Genomic DNA, 14,667 nt, shown 5'->3' with positions numbered 1-14,667 from the left:
GAGCCTGCTTCCTCCTCTCTCTCTGCCTGCCTCCCTGCCTACTTGTGATTTCTCTCTCTGTGTGTCAAATAAATAAAAATCTTAAAAAAAATTTTTTTTTGCATAAAGTCACATTCTGACCAGCAATATATGTGAGTGCCCTTATCCCAATACTGACATCCCTGGGTAGTAAAAAGAAAAAATTAACATTTTTTCTTATTTCTTTTTTTAAAGATTTTATTTATTTATTTGACAGAGAGGGAGAGAGAGAGCACAAGTGGGGGGAGTGGCAGGCAGAGGGAGAAGCACACTCCTCTCCAAGCAAGGAGCCTGATGCGGGGCTAATATTCTTTATTTTTAAAATGCATAATATTTTGACTTCTTGTGTAATTAAGATTTTTTTTAATCATGTGTTTGCATTTCCTCTTCTTGGGAAGTTTGCAGATATCCCCAAGCTGACAATGGCAGGTTTGATAGTGAGAGCCAAGACTTTCAGTTTCTTTGATACCTTCCCTTCTTCCTAGGCTCCACCCTCCCATCAAATCCCTGCTTTTTCCTCTCACAGGGAGCCCACTAAGCTACTCATTATCTTTCACTATTCTGGCAGGTCTCTAAATTTTCTTTTGGAATTATAGTCACCTGTTTATTTCCTTTGCACATTTGGCTACTTAGTAGTTGATTTTTTTCTTACTTATTTGATGTAGACTAGGCCTAGTCTGTGCAGACTAGGCCATTAACAATTTGCTTTATATAGTATTTTTAAGAAACAAATTATAAAAGTTACTATTTTACTTAATAACCAGCCCAATTTGAACAAATTTTATTTAATTTTAATCACATTAATAATTTAAAACAAGCAATATAATTTTTCTTTTTTTGCTGCTTTTAGAAACTCACATCATTTAACATCATGCATTTTCAGTATAATGCTATAAGTTAACTGCAGAAAAGCCACTAATGAATGTTATTTTATTTTATTAAATAACAGCAAAGGAACTGTAAAGATTTAAGTAGCCTATATGAAAGTTAAAAACTTTCCAAACTTGGATATGAATTTTTTTTTTCCTAAGGTGGGGGCTTTCTCTCAAGAGCTTCTATTTCAAAACCCAAATGGGATTTCAAAATACGAGTAAATAAATGTCAAAGCCTCTTGGCCTCTTCTTTGCCATTCTTTGCCTGAAATCCTGCCAAAATGAAATTTTCCATTCAAGGACTGGCATTTACTAAGCTGATTTTTCTTAAAGACTCACTTTCAAAAGTAGTGGAAATTCTGAGCAACTTTTGACGTTCCTCTCTGTGGATAGAACAGTTTCCTCCCTATAGACATTTTCCACAATGGCAACTTTTAAAAAAAAACTAATTTTTCAGTTCTTGAAATATGTTAGGCATCTAGGTCTATTGGTTTTTTTCCCCCAGTGCCAAACCCAGAAGATAAACAGCAGCCAAACTAAAAGCTAGTGTTTCACTAGGTATCATAGCACAAAAAGGAAAGAGAAAGGGCAGAAGAGAAAGTGGGAGAAAGGAGCATGGTCCAATAGTTCACTTGCTAGAGGGGCACATTTACTTCAGAAAAATTGTGCTGTCTCAACAAAACTGAGCTGTAGCGAGACTGACTGACTGCTTATTCACATAACATCGTTTTCAATTACTGTTAAGATCAAATAGTTAAGAGCTGAGTGCGTCACAAGAATCCAAAGGCGGAACTATGGAGCCCCCCCCACCCCCCAGAGTAAACTCGGAGGATTAGGGCGCTGCTTCTTTTTGCCAGTCTAGCGTTGGTGGGGAGAAGGGGGAGTGCTTTGCGGAGCCTGTGAAAGAGTGAGGACTTGGGAAGTGGAAACTAAAACCGTCAGCCAGAAAAATCCTGCAGTATTCCTAAATGAAAGTTCAAAAAGTTAACAAGGAAACTGTGGGATAAATGAAAGGTAAAATTGAAAACTACAGGAAGCTGAGTGAGAACACTGAAATCTGCAATCGAACTGTTTGCACTTCCAAAAGCAATGGCTTGGAGCAGCAAGCAAGTTAGTAGTCTGTCCTTAGGCTTTCTCCCCGCTCTCCTTTTCGCAGCTTTTCTCGTAGTAAGTGCACCCTGAGATTGTCGCCCTGTGAGCCTTTCTGAGTTCTTTTCCTCTTGTTCTCAGACCTAAGCCTCCTTTTCCTCAAATAGTATTTGTTCAGAGACGAATTATAGCGGAGATAGAGGGGTAGAAAAAAGTTTTTTGGTTTGGGAAACTTGGGCCTTTGTTGTGTCATTTCCCCTGCCCCTCCACGCCCCCAACCACGTGACCAGGAAAGGCCGGAATTTTGTGAATGGAGCCGAAAGGTGGTTGCAGGGGCGGGGGAAGCTCCGCCCCTTCCCTCGAAGCGGCCAATCTCCTAGCGGAGCGCTGCGGGGTCAGCAATAAACAACAATGGGCTGGGAACATACGGTACATTATTGGCTGAGGCGAGAACCTCGCGGGGGCCTACCCTAAAGCTCCGCCCCCTCCCGGTTGCCCTGGATACCCGTCGGGCTCCGGCCGCTGAGAAGGTCTTCGGAAACTGTTGCTCACGTTACCCAGGCTGGTTTATCCAGGGAATGCTGGGCGGCGGGACACCCTTGCTTATGGCTCCCCGCCTGATTGCACCCTCGATGTACCCCAGAGCCTCACTATTCCGCTAGGAGACCCAGGCTGTGCCCGGAACCCTGCCGTGGCCAAGGTTAAAAGTGCAGTTCCCGCCCAAAATGCTTGTAGGTGCTCGCGTTTGCACGGGCTACTCGTACTTACTAGTTTCAGGGAAGGCACCGTGGGTGTCCTTGCTGTCCACAGTTATTGGGTGTTTCCCAGTAATACTTTTTCTGTTGTTGTTTATTTAAAAATATATGTTTTTTACATAGATATTTACCGTCCTAGTTCCCTCCTTGGGTCTGGAATTGAGTCTTGCGGGCTCACACTCTCATTTAAATGCGTCTCCATCTCGTTCCATTTAAGGAAGGAAACTTTCAAATAGAAATTGAGAACTGCAGCACGTTTCCCTACCGGCGGAACAGCTGCCGGAAACGTCCTTTGGTCTCCAGCTCTGATCGCCATCAGGATCACAAGTGAATTTCAACACCACTAAGTCCCTGGTCCCATCCCCGCGGCCTCCCATCTACTGTCGGGCCGAGGCTGCTTCCAAAGCGACTTTTTTACAGCTCCAAGCTTCATAGGCGCGTCAGGGCAAGTGGTTTCAGAGTTGCAGCCCACACTTTTTAACATCCCGATCATTGTCCTTGAAACCCGAGCCCCATCACCACTCGCCCCCAGCTCCGGGCTCTGGCGGTTTAAAAGCTGGAGAGGAAGTGAAAGCGTCAAGTACAGTAAGTGACACCCTCCACCTCCGTGTGTACATAACAAAAGCTCAGGAAACGTGCGGGTCCCTAGGATATCCGAGCCACCCCATTACCCCCCTGGTCCCCCCGCCCCCCACCTCCACAGTGGACTGAATGCATCTTGTCCCGGTGCACGTGTAGGATACATTTGCTTTTTATACTTTTCCTCACCTAGATGGGTCTATGGTCCTGCTAAAATTCCCTCCCAACGCAACCGCTCCTAACAAGTAATTCCTCAGTTCCCAGTGCTTTTACTCATAGATTCTTTATTTTACTGTCCCATGAATGATAGGGTCTTGTTTTACTTGAGGGTGGCTGTTAAAAAGTGGCGCTGGGTGTTGAAAAACGGGCAAAGAATTTGGGCCAAAAGCTTAGTGGAAACAAGTCTAAGGACCGAGGTGGGCGCCTTATCAGGTTAAAAGTGGGGGGGGGGGCTGGAGATCTTGAGAGAAAGGATTCGGGGGAGTAGGGAGGCATGGGCTTGGTGGGTCGCACTTCAGAGTATATACCCGAACCGAACAAGAGTGATTTAGGCAATCAGCCCAATAGTGGACGAAACGCACCGGTAAGGAATACTAGCGGCTCGATACACATGGCTTCAGTGTCCCTTCAGTGCCTTAACAATAAGCAGTGCGTTAGGAAGGCAGTTGATTTCCTGTGTGGCGTTTGCAGGCTGTGGATACTGCGCCAGCCCACGGAGCATCCGCTAGGAAGAGGGGCGCGAGAGATCCACGAGAAGGGGCAGCAAGCCGCCTGATTGACAGCTCGAAATCTGATCTTGTGAAAGAGACGCGGAGCCAATGGGAGGCAGCGATCCATCAGTTTGGATTGGAGGCCCCTGGAGGAGAAGTAGAGGAAAAACCACCGAATTGAGCTCTGTCAGAGGCGCTTTCGGCTTCCAAAGGGGAAGTGCTGGGCAATAATTAATGTTTTTATTAAATTTGGAGGGAATTTTTTGCAGCCGTTCGCCTAGCGTGGCCTTCAGGTGGGTCTTTCCAACAACTTTTTATGTCTCTCCAGATAATTGCATGGTTGTGGGTTGCAAAAACTATCCTTACGAAAGAGGTGTCTCCGTCTCTTTAGTCCCGTTAGGTGCAAAGCAAGTCTCGTTGATCGCCATTGCTAGTTTTGCACACGTTTGCGAATCAGAGCTGCCCGGGGTACACCGACCGCGCAGGGAAACATCGAGAGTGTAAATAAATACATCGCCTCTTGTTCGGATTTTTGCTACTGCCGAAAATATGTAAATTGTGAACTCTCTTGGCTCTCTTTGGATCCAGGTGAAGGAGGCGGTGTAGGGAGGGTTATTTTTGTGAATGGGACTGTCGGAGGGTAATTAGCTATGCAAATTCAAGAGCTTCATTCATGACTTTTTTTTTTTTTTTTTTAAGCCTAAAAGCCATCTTGTTCCCCTCTAGGTTGATAGAAGTCCAGATCCCGAGGAAATCTCCAGCTAAATGCTCAAAATATAAAACACTCAGCTGAGATTTGCGAAGAGAAGCAGAATGGATGGATTTTATGACCAGCAAGTGCCTTACATGGTCACCAATGTGAGTGATCAGTTCGAAAGTTGCTGTTTATAAACTTGACTCCAAGGGGGGGGAGGAGGGAGGAGGGAGAGAATGAGAAGGGAGGGGGTAAGGGGGCTGGGATTGCAGATACTTTATCTGCTTTGTTGCCACTGTAGGGCGACTCTGCTTCTAGAAGCCCAATCTTCAAAATGAGCTTACCTTTCAGTGATTTGGATAAGGCATAGTTTTGTTTTTAAGACCCCCCCCCTTTTTTTTTCTGATTAAAGTGCCCAAGATGAGTGGAAGAGGAGACGGAGGGCAGCAGCAGCTGCTGCACTCAAAGTTTTTGGCTGGGTTTGTCTGCCACATTGAAAAGAATGAAGTTGAGACAAATGCTGACACTTTTTGTTTACATGGGGTGTTTTTGTTTCTTTTTTTATCGTCTCATTTTTTCCTCAGGCTTTTTTTTAATTTCACCACTCTATTTTTATTTTTTGTTTTGGGGGGTGGTATGAGAGAGAATAAAATTCACGGTATTTTAGTCTAGCTTTGATCCAGCTAAAAACGACTTTAAGTGTGATTGCTTAATGTTGTTTTGATGCTGAGATGCCATGAATATATGACTGATAAGTAGTAGTGTGTTAGCTTGGCGCTGGGAAGCAACTCTCCCTGGTTGTTGAATTCTCAGCCTAAGCTTTCACTGTCAAGTGAACGCTGAAAATGAGTATTAGAATTGATACTATGGACTTTTATTCTTTTATTTAGGGAAAGGATCCAGCAGACTTATGTATGCATGTATTTTTTGTGTGTGTGACATCTGAGGTTTACATTTTTTTTTAAAGGATTTTATCTTTCCCTTTGTAGAATCAGCGTGGGAGAAATTGTAACGAGAAACCAACAAATGTCAGGAAAAGAAAATTCATTAACAGAGATCTGGCTCATGATTCAGAAGGTGAGGTTTGATTTTGGGATGAATCCCCCTCTTTACCTATCTTCCCCATCCTCATAAAGGAGAGGAGCACTTCAGTCTTAGCTTAAAAATAATAATCTTTCAAATTACTGCATTTAACTGAGACTTTTACTTGGAGCAATTAACATAATGTGACAGTTTGCACTGGAGGATATTTTATGGCCCTGTCACAAACTAATGAAGGAAGGAAATAAAAACTTAACAGTGACATCCTTCTTTTAATCATTCTTTTGTGTTTAAGTACTCTTGTCCATATGGCACATAACTAATCCCATACACCGAGGTAACAATTTAAAAATATCCAACACAGTGGGACAAAGTAAGCAGCTAGGTATACTACTTAATTTCTCCTTTCCACTTTATTAGAAGTTAAATGCTGTATATCATTGTTTGATTTCCCGTTCCCTTACACTAAAACCATTTACTATCAGCAAACTTTTCAGGGATGATTTTGATGACTACATGGTAAGGTCATAATATTTTGTTTATAGGCCTTCAGGTGTTCACTGAATTATAATTAAGGCCTAATTTGTAATTAGTATACCTATTTGGGAGATTAGGTTACAGATTTTTTTTTTTATGCACTGTTGGTTAGGAGGTCAATTTATTATAAAGTATTCCAACTATACGGGAGCATTCATAATGAACTTAATTACTTAGATTTAATTATCAAAGTTCAGTTTGGCATTTTGATTAGGCATGTTGAATTCTGAAACCTAACTCAAATTTTCATACATACTGGATACCCTCTCCCTCCCATTATGACAGGATACACAGTTTTGGACTTGATAATAAACAGGTGCCAGGGAATTATCTCACTTTGACTTTTATAAATCTATTAATATAGAAATTTTCCTCTAAGATCTTCTATTTAAAAGTTGTCCCTTTTAGTTTGGAGGCATTGAAACTCAAAGCATACAGTGCTTTAAGAATTATACCATGTACTGTTCCCATCTTTTATATAAGGTTCAGAAGATAAAAAGAAAGTGATTGTCAGTTTTTCTACTCTTTCCTCTGCAAGAGTTGACTCTATTTAAGAAAGGTTTACACGATAGGCACACCTTCACCTATTTTTTGTGAATCCCAGTATATGTATGTTTGATGTCCCTAATCTTATTTATTAAGTTATTTGTTAAGAGGGGGGGAAATATTGCCTTCATTATTTACTTCACTAAAAGAATTTCATAAAGAAGTATTGCTTAATAGCCATTAAAATGGCAGGATTATTGAGGTATTTAAGTCATGAATCCTATTTTCTTTTTATATTGACTCCTCTCCCCAAATTAAATTGATACTTAATACCAATTTCATGACACACATTTCCATTTAATGGAGCCGAAAGGTTTTTCAAATCTTTTGTTTATGTCTCTGACTTGTTTTTTAGAACTCTTTCAAGATCTAAGTCAATTACAGGAAACATGGCTTGCAGAAGGTAAGGCAAAAAAATTGCTTTAAAAGGAGGGGAAAAGCAACTCTAGAAGGGGAAAAAAGAAGTCCTGAACTTGCTGTCTTAATGTTCAGCCCAATTAATTGAGCTCTAAAAGAGCCACCTCATGTGTCATGCATACATTAGAGTCTCTGATGAGTTTGTCTTTGGGGAATCTGGGGCTGCACTACCCAGTGTCATCACAAATTACCAGGAGAAATTGCTTCCAGCTCACAATCACATCTGCTTTTGGCAAGAACTAATGCACCAAGACTTCAAGTTCTAAGCCTCTGTTCAGATTTTAATTGCAATTGATCAGGTTTATATTATTGTACCTCGAGAGACCTCCTAGAGCCAGAACCAGGCTTGCTGTTTCTTTTAGAGCAGCGCATATCATTATTTGGTGTTCTGGTGGAGGACTTTTCTGATGGCAGAAATTAGTTTCTCTGGGTTCATCAGGACGGGATGCTTCAAGATTTAAGTGCAAGTGTCTTCTTCCCACCTTGTTCACAACACAGAACGTTAGGTGTGTATCCAGTACTTAGGAAATCTATGGCTTAAAAAAAAATCTTTGGGGGATTTAAGGATTTAAGGAAATGTTTTCTATTTGTTACTATTATGTGATATTTGCTGAAACTGATTTTTGCTTTTGTGTCACTTTTATTAGGATTTATTTACTATAGCAAGGTGACATGTAAAGGCATTACTCTTATTTTTAATTACTTTTTAGTAAAATTTTGTGTTGTAATCTATTGTTATCTTTTATTGGGTGAAACTTTATTTTATAGGAACAATGAGATACTGTTTCAATACAGCTTAGTACAACTTGAGAAATGCCTAATGTTGAGGGACTTTTGTTGGTGTTCATACTTTGAGAATTTTTCTTTTTGGATTTGTCATAAATGTGAAATATTCATTTTGTCCTATGATGTGTTTTATGGGAAAGAGAAAATTCCATCTATTTAAGCTTTGAGTATACTTTGTATTTCTGTCTGTATGTTATCTGGAAAACATGTAATTTTTGGACCAGATTTTTAAGGTTGTTAAAAGAAGAGAGAGTCTCTTTAAATGGAACCCAAGTGTGGCTGTTGCTACTTGGAGCCAGACTGCAATGTTTTATCGGTGGTCTTGCTTGCAGTTCATCAAGTTGCTGTTAGCATGTAAAATAAGTTTCTTTGTTTTGCTGATATTCTAGTTCTCCAAAAAGCTTTTGCAGTCTGGATAGATCTTTTAAGTTAAATAGCTCTTCTAGTAGCCCTTTGAAAGGGTGGTTACATTTGCATGTTCATAAAAGGTAAGTATTAATGAAAGTTTTAGTTATATTTCAAGGTCATTTTGCTTGTCTCTGTAAATGAAACTTAACTGCAATAGATTACCTACTATTGCAACATAAACCATATAGTCAAACCTAACTTTTTCAAGAAGAATTTGCACAGAGGTCGTTGTGTTAACTTTGATCAGGTAGTTTTGCCAAGTTGGAGGTTGTGAGGACATTACATTTATGAGGAAATGTGTTCGCTTATCTAAAATAACTTGAAGTATCTATTTTAATTGTTCTCGAAGGTTTGTTGGTTCTTGGATGTTTAAGTCTCATTGATTCCAAGTCAGTGCACTTGCTGGCAGATTTTGCCTGTGCATAGCAACTCTGTTTCTGGGATTTTAAAATGCGGATTCTGTGACAGACTCTTGCCATTCTGTAATCAGTTTTAGTACAGTCTTTGACTTGTTTTATTTATTTGTCTCTCGGTAAGTGATTTGAATAACTTATCCAAGTTAATCTTTTAAAACTGCACGTAATATATTCTTACCCATGATTATTAGTATACCTGTAAATCAGATTTGAAGATTTAACTTCATATAAAATAAATCTAAAAAATGACTGATGTATTTGAAGGAACATAGACCTTTAGTTAGAAAATAATTCATAAGCTTAAATAAGTTAAGGAATTAATCCTCGGGGTGTTTTATTGAATATCCAGGTGGCGACTGTTTACAAACTATGGATAAAACTGCATTTTACAATAATATAAACAGTTTTCTTATTAGTTTACATTAATTTATCCTATCATGATATAAGCAAAATATTATTAATAGGACTTTTAAAATCTAAGAATGGAGAGTTCTTTTTTTTTTTTACTATTTGTTAATAGATTGCATATTTTTATTTTTAGCAATTCTGTATCATTATATTATTTGTTTTAGCATTTTAACCTGACTTATCTCATATCTTGAACTAAGAAGAGATCTTAAAATTACACTGGGTTATTTGTAGCTAGAGTTGTCCTTCTGGACATCCAGAAATTAAAACATTGCCAAATTGGCAGATGAGGGACTGTTTATATATTTCTTTTCGTAATGCTTGGTAGCCAAAAAAGTGACCATGGAATTTTAAGGCGTCTTGACCCTTTTAAAAAAAAGATCACTGGCAATTAACCAAGTTTCTCTCATGAGTTAGAATCCCACTGGGAAGTTAAAGAGGTCTAAAAATCTTATTAGATGTGAGAGTCAGGTTGTATTATATGAAAATCATGTTTTTAAAAAGTGTTCAAAGCCATGAATACTTGGGAAATGATATATCCCAAGATGTTTGTTTTTTCCTGTAAGTATTTTTATAAATTAGATTCAAAGTACAACATATGGATTAGTCATACGTAAATTATTATGGATTATGAAATGGGTTTTACATCTAAGGACAAATTGGGGTAGATAAGGCAGGACTATTTGAGGGTGAGGGTTGGAGCCCGTATTTTCAATTTGCTGAAGTCCTTTAATTTGGGGGGGATGCATGGAAGTATATTTTTAATTTCTAAACGGAGATAAAAAATAGGTTTGTAAAGGATATAACTTTGTATTAGTATCACTTTCTAAGTACTAACACTGCAATTGAAATGTTTTTAACAGATCTATCACAATTAAATACATTCACACCTCATCCTGAAGAAAACTGAAAAGATAATGTTTTCAGTGACCACAGTAGCACTTAAAAAAAAAAAAAGTGTCTATTTTAAGTTTTGCCATAGCTACTTTATATTATAATTTTACTATGTACAATTCTTTATTGATTCTTTGTCTTTTGAGTTAGATTGCTACTGATGGAAAGGCAATTTCGGTTATTTGATCCCATGAAATAATGAGTTCATATATCAATCCTATCAGCATCACGGTAACGTCTCATTCTTAACAACCTGTTTTAAGTGCTGCTTTAGTAGATGGTGTCCTAGAAATTCATAGCCAAAATGGACCCTTTTGTGTGTGAGGGAGAGAAACAGAAGGATATAAAACTGAGTTTAAAAGTATTGCATCCTTCTCAAATTGCTGATGAGAGCTTACCTGCTAACACAGCTTGAAGAGAAATAATGAATTTCATATGTATGTAATGTAAATGCATAGCAAGTTTTGAACATTGTTTTTGGTGTGGATCTAGGTGTTCTTGAGGTTCCCTTTCATCAGTGATATTAAGGAAAAGAGACAACAGTGATTCGCTGTCATAGGGTAGGATGTTTTTCAGTGATGTTACATAGTAAGTCAAGTTTCCTGCTGCCCCCATACTTGAATCAGAGTTTTATCTCCAAGAACAATCTTTCTACACCAAAGGTTATTACTTCATGCAGATAAGCCTCTTTTTTCTATTGTTTTGTGTGACCTTCAAATAATAGGTTGGCTTAACAGTAGAGATGTCATTGTATCCTCTCTATTTACTTCAGTAGCTGATACTAAATTTAGTCTTGTGAAGTTCCTTTCAATGATGTGTGCTGTTCATTCTCGCTGTCCATGTCCTCCACAATACACAGTAGTCATAATGTGCTCATTTTTATTTTTCAAACAATTATACTGTTGCTCGTTAAAATGGAACATAAATTGGATATGTGCTCGTTAATTTTTTTTTTCATGTGATATGGTAAGAGCTAAAGATTTTAAAAACTACATTATTTTATGTGGTTTACATAAAAAAGGAAATGAGAATTAAGCATTAAATTACAGAAGTCCATACTTTTTCTTAGTATTGAGCAAGAATCATTTAGCATGTAGGGGGGAGGGGCGCTACTACTCCTCTTTCTGTTGTACCAGGAAATACTCTAAAATATGAAAAGAAGACTTCTTAATTGGACTTGATTAAAAGATAGCAGGTAGAGTAAATGTATATTTTTAAACATTTATTGGAATTATATAAATGTCTTTTCATCGAGGATCTACTTGCAAAATAAAAAAAGTTTGTTAAAAATAGAGCTTGGGTGTGATATAGCTTAGATATACTTTTTCCAGAGGGCCCTAATAAGTATTAATGAATATTGCTTTTCTGGTTCTGTTCTGTTACAAGAAATGGTCATTTCTTGAATCTCATAACTTTATTTCCTTTCACATGTATACAAAAGCTTGTAATTAAAATAATAATAATAATAAAGCCAGACCTCCGTAGTATTAGGAAATAGAAACAACAGCTCTTAAGCTATGCTTGGTTCCAAGTCACCATAGGTCAGTGTAGAGTTAGGAATGGAAGCTGATCCGAGACTGAAGACAACTAAAACTTACTGTTTTTTTTCTTTCAGAGCATCAAGGATTAAAGATGTTTCTGTCATGGGGAAATAACCCCCCCCCTTTTTCATATCTTTAAATGTGTTTATACTACTGTATTAATTAATGCTTATACACTGGTACAATCATTTTTAATTTTAAAAGCGGATGTGGTATAAAACCATGCTTAGTGGCTTCATGATTATTTTGTTCCATGGCCTAAAGCTTCATTTCAGGATTAAACAGAATACCACTGAGCAAAGGTTGATTTTCCTGTTGTTTTACTTTTATTTAAAATAAAATTCAAGTTTATTCAGAGAAACTTGTTGCTAATTCTTTGATTCAAAGTGAAATGCTACAAAGTTCAGCAATAATCTGTTATAATCTCAGGATAAAGAAAATCCGAATAATAGGCAAGAAAAAATAAGACATTTCTTTAATGATTTTTTTCCTCCCCACCTCTTTCCACTCTTAGTCCCTTCCTTTCCTCCTCCTTTCCTTTTTTCCTTCCTTTTTGGTTTTATAATGTATGTTTTTGTGAAAAGTTTCTTTATAATGTATATATCTATAGTTACATATCTATATAGAGAGAGATAGGTAGATAGGTCTGTCTAGCTATATGTAGATTTAATTTTATAAACTTGTCATTTCAATGTATATGTTAAGGGATCTGAGCTGTATTTCAGATTGAGCAATAAAATTGGTGTGTTTATTGCAAGTTCAAGTTGACTTGCTTTAGTTCTCTGGAAGGGTGTGACATGAAAAGATTGCGGTTGGGCCACATGGCTCATGCTGGACTGTGTTTTTGTGAATGGAGGCAGAACTCTAGTTCTGCCTGCTTGTCTGGAGGAATTGCTGAGGAGATCAGCTGTCTCATTCACAGGCAGAAAGAATGACTCATACATCTTCCGCCTTGTTTGGCTCCAGGTCATTGTTACAGTGGATAGAACTGGTTTTAATTAAATATTAACCCCTTTTATACTTGACATTTGTTCCATTTGTAATTTTCCCACTTTTTTCCTGGCTTTAAAAGAAAACTGCACAGTCCCCTAGTTTGTAAGGAACGGGACCTTTTTACTTGCCTGCAGCCAACCTTGGACATACTTAAAACTCTCACCCTCTCTTAAGTAATTAGTGTTTCATATGAAAGTTTTAGCATAAAACAAAGGAACTCTATTTAAAAATCACCCCCTCCCCCGGAAATGTTAGTTAAGAAAGTATGCTGAAACCAAAAATGAGGGTTAGTGATTCTGTGGCATCTAGATCATGGTCAGTATTTTCGTGAGCGTGTTTCTTATAATATGTTTTGCTACGCGCTAAAAGAGAGAAAAAAAACGAAATGAAACAAAACACAACAACTCTGGATCATAATCTAGGTAAAGCAAAGAGCTGAGAGGGCAGACACTACCCTTTCAAAGCCCGAGTCCCGAGACTTGATGGCAACTTGTCTATTCCTGTGCAATGAACTGATAGGGCCGGTCCAGCTCTTACCAATAAAATCCACATGCTTAATCTTCTTGAAAGCCTTTTATTGGTCTTTTGGTCTGTACTTTCCCCTCTTGTCCTTTCTTACTCTTCCCCTTCCTCTTTAATTACATAGTCTGGGGAAGCATTTTCATTCCCCAAAGGTGATTATTCCAAGCCTAGTTTATAATAGATAGCAGTGAAAATAGTGCTTTTTAAAGGTTGGCCTCTATGGTTAATTTTCCACTTTGCAGTTGGTATGGCTTGCCACAAATTTTCAGGCGGCTGTAGTTTGCTACTTCACAGAATTCCTGTGAGCTGAGGAGAAAAGGAAACGTATGATATGAGTGTGGCAATACTTTGTCATATTTTCCCTGCCCAGATCCAACGTGTGTTTTTTGTTAACTGCTTTCCTTTTACTCTAACTTGAAATTAGAAGTGTACTTAAGCCTTTGCCTATTTAAGTAGCATGCTGCTTCATTTGGTCTATTCCGTTTTTTCAGATTAGCTTCTGTGAAAATGTGAGTCATATGTTTTTTGTTAAAATGCTGTAATATGTTCAGGCATAAGTGTGAAGTATTTATTCAGTATGTTAAGGAGTTAGAACAGAAATAGCAATTCTTACAGCAATTCTTATTCTTTTTACAAATTGTTATGGACCTCTTTTCTTTATGTTTGTGAGGTATAACTTCCAGCTTCTTCTAAAATTTGGCTCCCCCTATGCTTATCCCAACACATACCACATATCCATCAGTGATTTTTATGTCTTTCTTGCAGTGAAACATATCGCAGAGTTCAATTTTGTCTTATGATAGTAAGGAAAAAATAATGTCTGGCCTTTAGGACGCTCATACCAGCACATTTAGTTACAAATATATTTTTGTTACTCACCAGCTATTTTTAACTATTCCTGTAAAGGGATATTACATTTTTATTAGATTCTTGTAAATGTTGGCTTTTTAAAAGCGTAGTAATTGCTGTGGTTGATAATTTTGCATCTCAATAGTTACGTCTGTTTAGCTGTTAATTTAGAAGGAAAACCAAAACATGTGGGGATGATGGAAAAAATGTGTAGGATTTAGTTCTGTCTACCTGCTGTTATTTATTAAATAGATATTGAAAACATTTTTGTATTTTTTTGCTGTGAAGACTTATTTTAAAGGATGTTTCTCCACTTAGATGAATCTGTGGGAAAAATGAGCTTGCTGTAATGTCAAAAATGTTTGTAGTTAAGAGAATACTAATGTACACATTTACCTGTTATTTTTATCCCTTTCTCATATAATTCAGGAGAAATGAAGATTTTAACATTGCATTGTAATGACAAGTAGTTTTGTGTTTATGAATTGAAAGAGATGGGTGCGAAGTGAAGGTTTGGAAAAAATAAGTAACATTTAGGATTTAATTTAATTGTCACAGGAAACCCGTATTACCTCTATTAAACTGATGAATA

General features: G+C 37.7%; 1 protein-coding gene across 1 annotated transcript in view; it reads left to right on the top strand.

Annotated features, from left to right (window-relative positions):
* Positions 1–4,836: 4,836 nt before the first annotated feature.
* Positions 4,837–14,667, top strand: part of ETV1 (ETS variant transcription factor 1) — a gene marked incomplete at its 5' end in the record, with an annotated part of 88,123 nt that continues 78,292 nt past the window's right edge. Inside the window, 3 exons of the mRNA XM_080818833.1 lie at positions 4,837–4,881; positions 5,707–5,794; positions 7,197–7,244. Coding sequence (XP_080674959.1) covers positions 4,837–4,881; positions 5,707–5,794; positions 7,197–7,244 — 181 coding nt within the window. The remainder of the gene's footprint in view (positions 4,882–5,706; positions 5,795–7,196; positions 7,245–14,667) is intronic.

The sequence above is a fragment of the Martes martes genome, assembly GCF_963455335.1.
Source record: "Martes martes genome assembly, chromosome: 11".
In the NCBI taxonomy this organism is placed as follows: Eukaryota; Metazoa; Chordata; class Mammalia; order Carnivora; family Mustelidae; genus Martes; species Martes martes.
The sequence above is the reverse complement of the archived record's forward strand: the minus strand, read 5'-3'. Positions and strand labels throughout refer to the sequence as shown.